The 11,284-nt window shown below is 38.9% G+C and overlaps 1 protein-coding gene across 1 annotated transcript in view; it reads right to left on the bottom strand.

Moving 5' to 3' along the window:
* Positions 1–855: 855 nt before the first annotated feature.
* yme1l1b (YME1-like 1b) overlaps positions 856–11,284 on the bottom strand; it is a 62,349-nt gene continuing 51,920 nt past the window's right edge. The window contains exons 15-19 of the mRNA XM_068014092.1: positions 9,085–9,236; positions 7,835–7,961; positions 4,452–4,525; positions 2,340–2,426; positions 856–1,419 (exon numbers count right to left, since the gene is read on the bottom strand). Of these exons, the coding sequence (XP_067870193.1) occupies positions 1,276–1,419; positions 2,340–2,426; positions 4,452–4,525; positions 7,835–7,961; positions 9,085–9,236 (584 nt within the window). The 3' untranslated portion in view covers positions 856–1,275. The remainder of the gene's footprint in view (positions 1,420–2,339; positions 2,427–4,451; positions 4,526–7,834; positions 7,962–9,084; positions 9,237–11,284) is intronic.

Below are 11,284 nucleotides of genomic sequence, written 5' to 3'. Positions count from 1 at the left end.
ACATTAAACATCATTTGCAGAGGACTAAGGTGTGCATGCTTTATTGAAATAAAGAGAGATTAGTACTGGTCCCTTGGGAAATGAGGAAAATGCTTTTTTAAAATAGGGAAATAGCTATGAAACATTTCCCATTGCTCAGTTTTAATAAGATAGCACAGACATTCAAGGTACTCAAGGTACTGTACTCTATAAACATCTCAAGTTCAAATGACTAAGAACACACACTCACTAGATAGGAAACTGCTATCTTAAAACTGGACAACTCTGTCAACATGAATTACACCAGAGTGGCACTGGGCAACATATCAGTCAAGACCATCTGCCTTCTCCTTCCAGGGAAACCACAGTAGCAAGTAGCTTGCAGAGTGACAAATGTGAAAATGTATTTATTTTAAGTTCTTGGCTTTAATAAAGCAAATACAATATACAATAGAAATTCAGATATGACTTCTTTATTTTAGGTGTCAATAGAAATCTCAATCTGAAATCCTTACTGCTTATATTCAAAATAAAAAGTACAACTTCAATAATCTTTCTATACATTGTCTGGTTTTCAAATCCTGCAGTACACTGTTTATTCTACATTACAGCAAAAGGAAGAGGGGAAATATTTTGCAGTCTGTGAAATTATGCCTTTATAGCTACTTAAGGCAAAGCAAGTGGTGCTGAATAAGCAACTATTTTTGCAGCTCGTGCTTCAGCCTTCAGTAGCACTCTTGCTTTATTACTAACTCCAGAAACATTGGGAGTACAGAAAAAATAATGAAAGGTTGGAATGCCCAGCAGCAATCTCGGGATAAATAGGCAAATAAATGAACAAATACCTGAATGACTCAATGATGAAAGCAGCCCTGAGACATTTCATCTGATTTTAATTGTACTGGGAAGCACTCATCAAAACTGCATCTCAGAGATGTACATAAATAGACTTAAAATACAAAGAGGGAAAAAAAAAAGAAAATAGTTGAAGGCAACAATGTTCACCATGTTGCTTGTACATCTTTACACTACACAAAGCAAAATGTTCATAAATGTCGTATCACTTAAAAACTCATTTATTCAATGGGCATGGTTGAGCTGGGATTTAAAATTGCTCCAGAGCACAAATTTTAGGTAAATTTAACTGTGAATTATCATTTTTTGTAACTATGAAAATACTAAATGCCTTCAAGAGTTAAAACTGCCTATAGCATACATTTGGTGGGCTACTGCTCTTCCACATATATACATCTGGGTAAATAACCATGGACTGAGTCTCTCTTCCAATGGGAGAAGTTATTTTAGTTCAAGTCTCTTTCCCTCAAGAACCATCTGTATCTCTTTGGCATCCAGTGTCTCATACTTCAGTAAAGCTTCTGCTAGATTTTTGTGCTCCTTTGCATGAGTCTTCAAGATTTGCTTTGCACGTTCATAAGAATCCTGTGTTTAAAAATAGACTTTTAGCCCCATCTCAAAAAGAGGGTTACTGGCACATTGCAGACATTTAACATTGGATCTAATTTAGTGAGAATTTCTGTGCATTCTTGTCATATCAATGGTTTAAAATCATCACAGACTGAACAATACTGAAAATAAACAAAGTGAATTAAAGGTAAATTACTTGACAGTCATGCAGACTATAAAAATATTTAACTGTCCAAAAGATGTATTACATTAATGTGATGCAAACGGGTTAGGACTAGTTACAAACACATCACACTGAAGACATTAATATGATAATTCAAAGGAAAATCTCTTCATATGACAGTGAGCGAAAGAACGAACGAGAAAAAGGGAGGGCAGGCGAGAGCCCAGGAAGGGGGTGGAAAGGCACCAGAGAGCGCACAAAAGGAAGGGACAGAGTGAGAGAAAGAGATAAAGACCTGCATTTATATAACACCGTTCATGACCTTAGGACATCCCAAAACTCTTCACAGGCAATGAAGTACTTTGGATCTGTAGTCACTGTTGTCATGTAGGAAACACAGCATCCAATTTGCACACAAGCTCCCACAAACAACAATGTGATCATGACCAGATAATTTGTTTTTATTCATGTTGACTATGGAATAAACACTGGCCAGGACAACAGGGATAACCCCCCTGGCTCTTTAATCTTCTGATAGCAGATAGGGCCTGCATTTACATGTCATCCAAAAGATGGTACTTCCAGCAGAGAAGCACTACCTCAGTACTACACTGGAGTGTTAGCCTAGATTATTTTGCTCAAGTCTTTGGAGCTATTACATATAGAGAAAAATATCATAACTGACAACCTAGACATCAGAAATGTCTACCTTAGATATGTTCAGAGTTTTAAAGATTGCATCAGCAAACATGTCCACCAAAAATAATCTTACCCTCAATAATATCCTGATTTCTTGTTCAATAGCAGATTGAGTATCTGGGCTTACTTTCTCTGGATCTGAATAAGTCATTACTCCAAGCTACAGACAAAACAAAACACATCACTGCATGACCTTCATCTTCAAGATGACACCCAAACAGAAACTGTGATCTTCAGCTTAACAGAAAAAGTAACAAAAGTAGATTGCAAGCCATTTATATAGAGATGGGGAGCACAGGGTTGCAGTGGTTAGCACCGCAGTCTCACAGCTCCAGCGACCCGGGTTCAATTCTGGGTACTGCCTGTGTGGAGTTTGCAAGTTCTCCCTGTGTCTGCGTGGGTTTTCTCCGGGTGCTCCGGTTTCCTCCCACAAGCCAAAAGACTTGCAGGTTGGTAGGTAAATTGGCCATTATAAATTGCCACTAGTATAGGTAGGTGGTAGGGAAATATAGGGACAGGTGGGGACAGGTGGGGATGTGGTAGGAATATGGGATTAGTGTAGGATTAGTATAAATGGGTGGTTGATGGTCGGCACCGACTCGGTGGGCCGAAGGGCCTGTTTCAGTGCTGTATCTCTAAACTAAACAGTTAACTGTCAGTCATTCATTTAACCCAGTTACTGAGGTGTTCCATTAAATTACAACTAGAGAGACGTGCACAAGTGCTCAGCACTGAAGATGGATTAAAGACGAGGATGAGGTTAGCTGAATTATCTTCCAAAATATAGATGGACTGATGAGTTTTGATGTTATTTAGAATATTGCAAGACCCCCTATTAATGCTCCATAGCAAGGAAGCAGAGCCAGTGTCGATAAAGCCAAAATAATTTCAGAAGGATTATTGAAGTTACTGGATTCAATTTAAAAATTTTGAAAATGTTACCAATGTTGAGCTAAAAGTAAGAAACTGGGGAACTTAGTCAAGTCAGGAAGATATTGTCTACAGTAACTTAAGGAAGCAAAGGACAACAGGGACATCAGAACAAAAGCAAATACAATCATTTGGATCAGAAAGCATCAAGGAGTGAGTGTGAGAAAAGAGATGAGGTGGAAGACATTGAGAAGATAAAGTGCAAATTAAAGTGAAATGGACTGTGGTTAAGTTGCAAATCTTTTGAGTTGAGCTTGCATTTTATGCATAATGTTGGAGAATAAAAAAGGAACTTTTTTAAAATTATTTGTTCCCAGGATGTGGGCCTCGCTGGCTAGGCCAGCACTTATTGCCCTTGAGAAGGTGGTGGTGAGCCGCCTTCTTGAACCGCTGCAGTTCATTTGGGGTAGGTACACCAACATTGCTGTTAGGAAGGGCGTTCCAGGATTTTGACCCAGCTATAGTGAAGGAATGACGATATAGTTCCAAGTCAGAATGGTGTGTGGCTTGGAGGGGAACCTGCAGGTGGTGGTGTTCCCATGCATCTGCTGCCCTTGTCCTTCTAGGTGATAGAGGTGGAGGGTTTGGAAGGTACTATCTAAGAAGCCTTGGTGTATTGCTGAAGTGCATCTTGTAGATGGTACACACTGCTATTACTGTGTGGCCGTGGTGGAGGGTGTGAATGTTTGTGGATGGGGTGCCAATCAAGCAGACTGCTTTGTCCTGGATGGTGTCGAGCTTCTGGAGTGCTGTTGGAGCTGCACCCATCCAAGCGAGTGAAGTGTATTCATCACACTCCTGACTTGTGTCTTGTAGATGGTGGACAGGCTTTGGGGAGTCAGGTGGTGAGTTACTCACCACAGGAATCCTAGCCTCTGTCCTGCTCTTGTAGCCACGGTATTTATATGGCTACTCCAGTTCAGTTTCTGGTCAATGTTAACTCCCAGGATGTTGATAGTTGGGGATTCAGCGATCGTAATGCCATTGAATGTCAAAGAGAGATGGTTAGATTCTCTCTTGTTGGAGATGGTCATTGCCTGGCACTTTTTTTTTTTAAATTCGTTCATGGGATGTGAGCAAGCAACACTAACTCACGTTAGTTGAACTGGAAAATGGCAATAACTAATCACTAATCGATGCTGAGGTGTAGAGAACAGTTCATGGGTCACACTGGAAGCTACTTTGAGCAGACCCAAGCAACTTTTACATTGCAATACCAATATTTTAACAAACAAGTACAAATGTAACTTTTTACCTTATCACTCATTCCAAATTTTGTGACCATCAACTTTGCTATTTTGGTTGCATTGTCAAAATCACTCGAAGCACCTAAGTTTTAAAAAAAAGTATTTCTGTTACAGAAAACAAACCTTTTTACTCTATTTGTTTAGTGTTGGGCAGACAAACTCCATAAGACGTGTCAAATGTGAAAATTCTCAGTTGCCTGCAAATATGCTGCTCAACAAAATAAAAATATTCATTATGCAACATTCTAAAACGATTTAAATAACTTCATATATTAAATAACTAAATACAAGATAGCAATGATTACTTCAATTTGAGTTTGAGGTAAGTTTTCATTTCAAAGGTTCAATGACAAATGTACGATCACAAACATAACCTGGACATCTTGACAAGATGCAAGACACTAATAATTTTAACTCATAGGGTGGCCATCAACCAGGGCTACCCTTAGCCCTTTCCAAATTTGGAAACACTTCAAGTAATGTTTGCGTGATATACAGTAAGCCTGCCACTGCATTTTACCTGCTTATATTTCGAAGATCGTGACTATACAATCCAAAGAATTAGTCCTGCAGAATACCACCTGTGCTAGTTTTTCAAATCACTGATTGCAGGAGGAATTATTAGACCGTATGCTTGTTATTTCACCTCCTTAAAGGCACTCAACAGGCTAGAAAGAAAAGGCTAAACATCTGCAGATTGTAGATCTGGTGCCTAAAGCACAAGTAGGTATTCACACTATTGCAAGTACAAGTGTGCCAGAGACATTAGCTGCACTTTACAATATTATTTATTTAGAGATACAGCACTGAAACAGGCCCTTCGGCCCACCAAGTCTGTGCCGACCAACAACCACCCATTTATACTAACCCTGCAACAATCCCATATTCCCTACCACCTACCTACACTAGGGGCAATTTATAATGGCCAATTTACCTATTAACCTGCAAGTCTTTGGCTGTGGGAGGAAACCGGAGCACCTGGCGAAAACCCACACAGTCACAGGGAGAACTTGCAAACTCCGCACAGGCAGTACCCAGAATCGAACCCGGGTCCCTGGAGCTGTGAGGCTGCGGTGCTAACCACTGTGCCACTGTGTTTCCAAGTTTCTATATTCTAGAAATTAAAATCTTGTGCAAGGAAGGAGAAAGCACGCTGAATCTTAGAACAGCAGACACAAAAGGGTCACTTGGAACCTTGACATCCTTGAAATTTATATAAATTCTACAATCAAAAGGAAATTGCAGGCATACTAAGCTTAAAATGCATACACCTTATTAATGAGTCATTAATTACTCTAAATTTAGGTACAGCTGACTTCAATGTGATGAGACAGAGACTGTCCAGAGTAAACTGGACAAATAGGTCACTGAGTAAAACTACAGTGGCAGACATTCAAAAAAAAAACTGATACAGAACCAGTTTATGCCCCTAAGGAGTAAGCGCTCTACTTCAAAAAAAAAGCCATAGACAACTAAAGACGTAAGGGACAACATAAAACTAAAAGAACACAAGAGCACAAAAATGCAAAAAGCACAGATCCTGGCAACTGGGAGAGATACAAAGAACAGGTGATAAAACAGCAACAGCTACAAAAGAGGAATATGAAAAGAAACGTGCAAGGGATATCAAAAAATCAACTACATTTTTTTTTTTACAAATACATTAGGAAAAAGAGGGAAGTCAGCAGCAATGAAGACCACATGGAAACACCTAATGCTTGGCGACAGTGGAAATGGCTCACATAATCAGTGTCAGCATTTAACTGTGGAGGAAGACAGCATGCCAGACATCGCAAAGAAATCAATATTGAAAGAGGGATAGGGACTCACCCAAATGAACATAAGCAAAGTAACATTAATGAAGACATTAATGGCACTAAAGAGCGACGTATCACCAGGACGAGATGGTTTCCATCCCAGGGCTTTAAAGGCAGGTGAGATATTGCAAATGCTCCAACTAAGATCTTCCAAAGTTCTCAATTCAAAACCGGTTTTAGATTGGAAAACAGTGCATGTCACTGCTATTTAAGAAAAGTGAGGGGGAAACCAGGGAATTACAGACCAGTTAGCCTAACAACTATTGTTGGGCAATTACTAGAGTCTGTAGTCAAGGATAGGATGACTGAACATCTTGAAAACTTCCAGCTGATCAGAAAGAACCAGTATGGATTTTTAAAAAGTAGGTTATGCCTGATACACCTGATTGATAGTGGAATGTCTATGGAAGTTATTTATATTGACTTCCAGAAGTCATTTGATTTTTTAAAAATCCTCATAAGAGCTTGTTAGCTAAAAGTTGAAGCTCATGGAATTGCATGCAAACTATTGACCTGGTTAGCAAATTGGCCAAGTGGCAGGAGACAGAGAGTAGCAGTAATGGGCAGGTACTCTAATTGGCAGCAAGTGACTAGTGGTATCCCACAAATAACTGCATGGGGGCCTTAATCACTGTATTCATTAATGACTTAGATGATGGGATAAAATGCCACATACCCAAATTAGCCAAAGACTAAGATAAGCAGTATTGCAAGCACTGTAGATGGAAGCATAAAATTACAAAGAGGTATTAACAGATTAAGTGAAACTGTGGTAAATGGATTTCAATGTAGACAAATGTGAAGTCATCCGCTCTGGACCTAAAAAAGGACAGAACAGCGTACTTTCTAAATGGTGAAAAACTAGCAAAAGTGAAGCTCCAGAGAGACTAGGGGTCCAGGTGCATAGATCATTAACATGTCATGAACTGATAAAAAAAATCAAAAAGGCTACTGAAATGTTGGGCTTCCTGGACTAGAACATGAAGGGGTAGAAGTCATGCTTCAGCTATACAACGTCCTGCTTAGACCACATCTGGAGCTTTGAGAGCAGTCTGGCCACCCACAACCTAGGAAGGATAACTTGGCTTTGGAAGGAGAGCAGCACAGATTTACCAAAATGAGTTGCCTAGACTTAAATTACAAGGATAGATTATACAAACTAGAGTTTTATTCCCTGGAATTAAGATTAAGGGGTGATTTGATCAAAGTTTTCAAGACAGTCAGGGGAAAAAGATAGGGTAGAGAAAACATTCTTCTTGCTCAGGAAGTTTACAAGGAGGAATAAGCTAAAAATTAGACCCAGACTTTTCAGGAGTGAAATTAGGAAACCACTTCTACATACAAAGGATGGTAGAAGTTTAGAACTCTTCCACAAATAGCAACTGACGTCAAATCAATTGTCAATTTTAAACCTGTGATTGATAGATCTTTGTTCACCAAAGATATTAAGGCATAGCAGGGAAAAGGCAGGTATAGGGAGATAGGTCACAGATCAGCCATGATCTCATTGAATAACAGAACAGGTTCAAGTCGCTAAATGGCTTACACGTGTTCCTATTTTCCTGAATACAAACCTGTGGTAATTTGTTCTGCTCCAAAGATGAGTTCTTCTGCTACTCTACCACCCATGCTGACATCCATTTGAGCAAGCAACTGAGCTCGGGTTTCACTCCATCTGTCACTTTCTGGTAACAAAGACACCTGTGGAGAAAATTTTGTTGTACAGAAAGCTCAATATAAGCCCCTTAGCAACCAACTACAAATCTTTGTAAAATATGCAAATACACTAGTAAACATTCTAATTAAAGTTTAAAAACAAAGTACTAATCTTAAATTTCTGCAGCCTTCAGATTCCTACTTCAGTTGTATATAACCAGTTGCACACAATCTTACAACACAATTTAGAAGTACAATTAACAGTTAACTATAACCTTGATTCTGACTTTGGATAAATTTTACATTTTGCCTGCACAGTAAAGAACCACTATACCACATAGACAACTGTCAAAACGCTTTGGTCACTTGCTAATTTTACTTTGAAGATTTATTTTCCAAAGGAGAATACTTAAAAAGCTACATCAAGCTTTCACCATTTCCAATTTAGGAATACTAATCATGAAAGTAAATATGCAGGATTAAAAAGTGCCACTAGTATTTCATAATATTTTGTATAACTAACCAAAAAACCTCCTCAAAACCCACTTTTCAACCATGTTTTCAGTTCCCCATCCTAGCCTCTCCATGTTCTGTCTCCATCATTTCCTTTCCCTCTTTATTGTGAAGGACTCATATTTTTCAGCAAGCGAAGCCCTCTACAAAAATTCAAGTTGGTGCTCAATCAGTGCAGAGCTGGAAAAAAAAAACATTCCCCCTAATGGGAAAACAAGAGATGTATGGGATTCAAGTCTTCAAAGTAAAATTAGCAAATGACCAAAGCAGTTTTGACAGTTGTGGGATTGAGGTAGATCACATTTAGATTTATTTATGTCCTGATATAGGCACTTGCTTAGTAATTTTTCAGTCAGATAAGGCATTGGGATAAATGCATTTTATCTGTAAGGAAAGTAACCTTCTGAATGATGTTATTTAAATAAAGGAAAAAAATTATAGAGGTACTTTCTCCTGCTAATGGTAATCTATAAAAGCAACCACTCTTTTGTCAAATTATTAACCTTGCAATACTGCATAATGTTGCCAGTTAAAACTGGACTTAAAAATTTAACATTCAGGACAATATTTACATTGTACGGTTCAACTTTAAAACCAAACAAAACTGGTCATTAATTTTTTATGAGACAAAACCTTAAGTGCGTTTTACACTTACATGTCCCAGAGTAGGTCCTCTTGGCATTATTGTAGCTTTGTTAATAGGCATAGCATTTTTTGTAAAATGTGCTACTATAGCATGTCCTGATTCATGGTATGCTGTGATTGTTTTGTTTTTGGCATCAATCTCAATACTTCTGCGCTCTGGACCTGTTGGCAGCAGACAACAGTCACAAGTAAACAGAAGCTTTTCAAAGATACAGTTTGAACAAACACTTCCAATATCAGATAATTTATTTTTAAGTCAGATATTTAAACATCTTAATTTACACAAATAATTAGAAGATACTCAGCTTCACCATTACTACTACTAAATTGTATTTCAATCAAAATTACACAAGGAATTTGGAATATATTAAAAGCAACAATTTTAGGGGCTTTTTAACTACTGATTCAGCCTAGAAAAGAAACAGCGGACTTATGAGAATCTCACATTTTACTATAAAGATCTCCTAGCTCAAACTAAAGTTCAGTTCCTTTTGTTCATTGCTGCAGAGTATTCGGAATCTTGTTTCTAAATATTTCCACATAATCCTCAAAAACTAAGAAAAAGGCATACCACAAAACAAAATATAAGATTCAAGACAGCTGCCTACAGGGCAAGTCTCCACCCTGAGCCAGCATAATTTGAGGAGCACCAGAGTGAAGAGAGCGATAAAATTATGGGCAATGGTTGAGAGTGACCTTAAAGGCTTATTTCTATATTTAAGTATCTGAATGGGCAATAAATGCTGGCCTAGCCAGCGACACCCATATCCCATGAATGAATAATAAATTTTTTCCTAAAAGTAGCATATAAGTGTGCAGGTCTATCTTTTCAGTATTCCTTCTCTAGGAATGTCCCACGGAGTAGCTTCTCACTTCATAGAGTCAGAGTCGTACAGCATAGAAACAGGCCCTTCAGCCCACCGCGGCCATGCCGACCATAATGCCTATTTATACTAATCCCACCTGCCTGCATTAATTCCATATTCCTCTATGCCTTGCTCATTCAAATATCTGTCCAGATGCCTCTTAAATGTTGCTACTGTTACTGCCTCCACTACCTCCTCTGGCAGCTCATTCCAGATACCCACTATTCTTTGTGTGAAAAATTTACCCCTTTGATCCCCTCTAAATCTCCTCCCTCTCCCCTTAAATCTATGCCCTCTAGTTTTAGTCACCCCTATCATGGGAAACAGACTCTGGCTATCTACTCTATCTTTGCCTCTCAATTTTATATACCTCTATCATGTCCCCTCTCAACCTCCTTTGCTCCAGGGAAAACAGACCCAGCCTATCCAATCTCTCTTTATAACTCAAACCCTCCAAACCAGGCAACATCCTTGTGAATCTTTTCTGCACCCTCTCTAGCTTAATCACATCTTTCCTGTAGTGCGGCGACCAGAACTGCACACAGTACTCCAAAAATGGCCTAACCAACGTTATGTACAACTGTAACATGACGTCCCAACTCTTGTACTCAATGCCTCGGCCGATGAAAGCAAGCATGCCATACGCCTTCTTCACCACCCTGTCTACCTGTGTTGCCACTTTCAGGGAACTATGTACTTGCACCCCAAGGCCTCGCTGCTCAACAACACTCCCCAGGGCCCTGCCATTCACTGTATATGTCCTGCCCTTGTTTAACTTCCCAAAATGCATCACTTCGCACTTGTCTGCTTTAAATTCCATTTGCCAATCCCTTGCCCATTTTCCCAGTTTATCTATATCCTGTTGTAGCCTTAGACAACCTTCTTCACTGTCCACTATACCAACAATTTTGGTGCCATCTGCAAACTTACTAATCATACCCCCTACATTCACATCCAAGTCATTAATATATATGACAGAGGGCCCAGCACCAATCCCTGTGGCACACCACTGGGCACCGGCCTCCAGAACCCGATAACCAGGAATTTCCTGCAGCCTCCAGCTTAGTAAATTGAAGGTATGCTGGAAAGCTTCAATATAAATGGATGACAGAGAAGATGGATTCTACATTGAAGTGATCCTATTGCTTGTACATCCTACAACATATCATTAGATAAATGACAATACATAGATTAAGTGACGGAGTTTATATTATGAACGTTCCCTGAAAATTTATTCAGCTTAAGTGGTTACTCCAAGAAGCATTATTCTATATAATATGTATAGGAACTAAATTTTCCCAGGTGATATTTTTCATTAAAAAAAAAGGCAGATGAGTTTCTGAA

The sequence above is a fragment of the Heterodontus francisci genome, chromosome 2 (genome assembly GCF_036365525.1).
Source record: "Heterodontus francisci isolate sHetFra1 chromosome 2, sHetFra1.hap1, whole genome shotgun sequence".
NCBI classification, from domain to species: domain Eukaryota; kingdom Metazoa; phylum Chordata; class Chondrichthyes; order Heterodontiformes; family Heterodontidae; genus Heterodontus; species Heterodontus francisci.
Note: the sequence above shows the minus strand (reverse complement) of the source record. Positions and strands in the feature narration are given on the sequence as shown.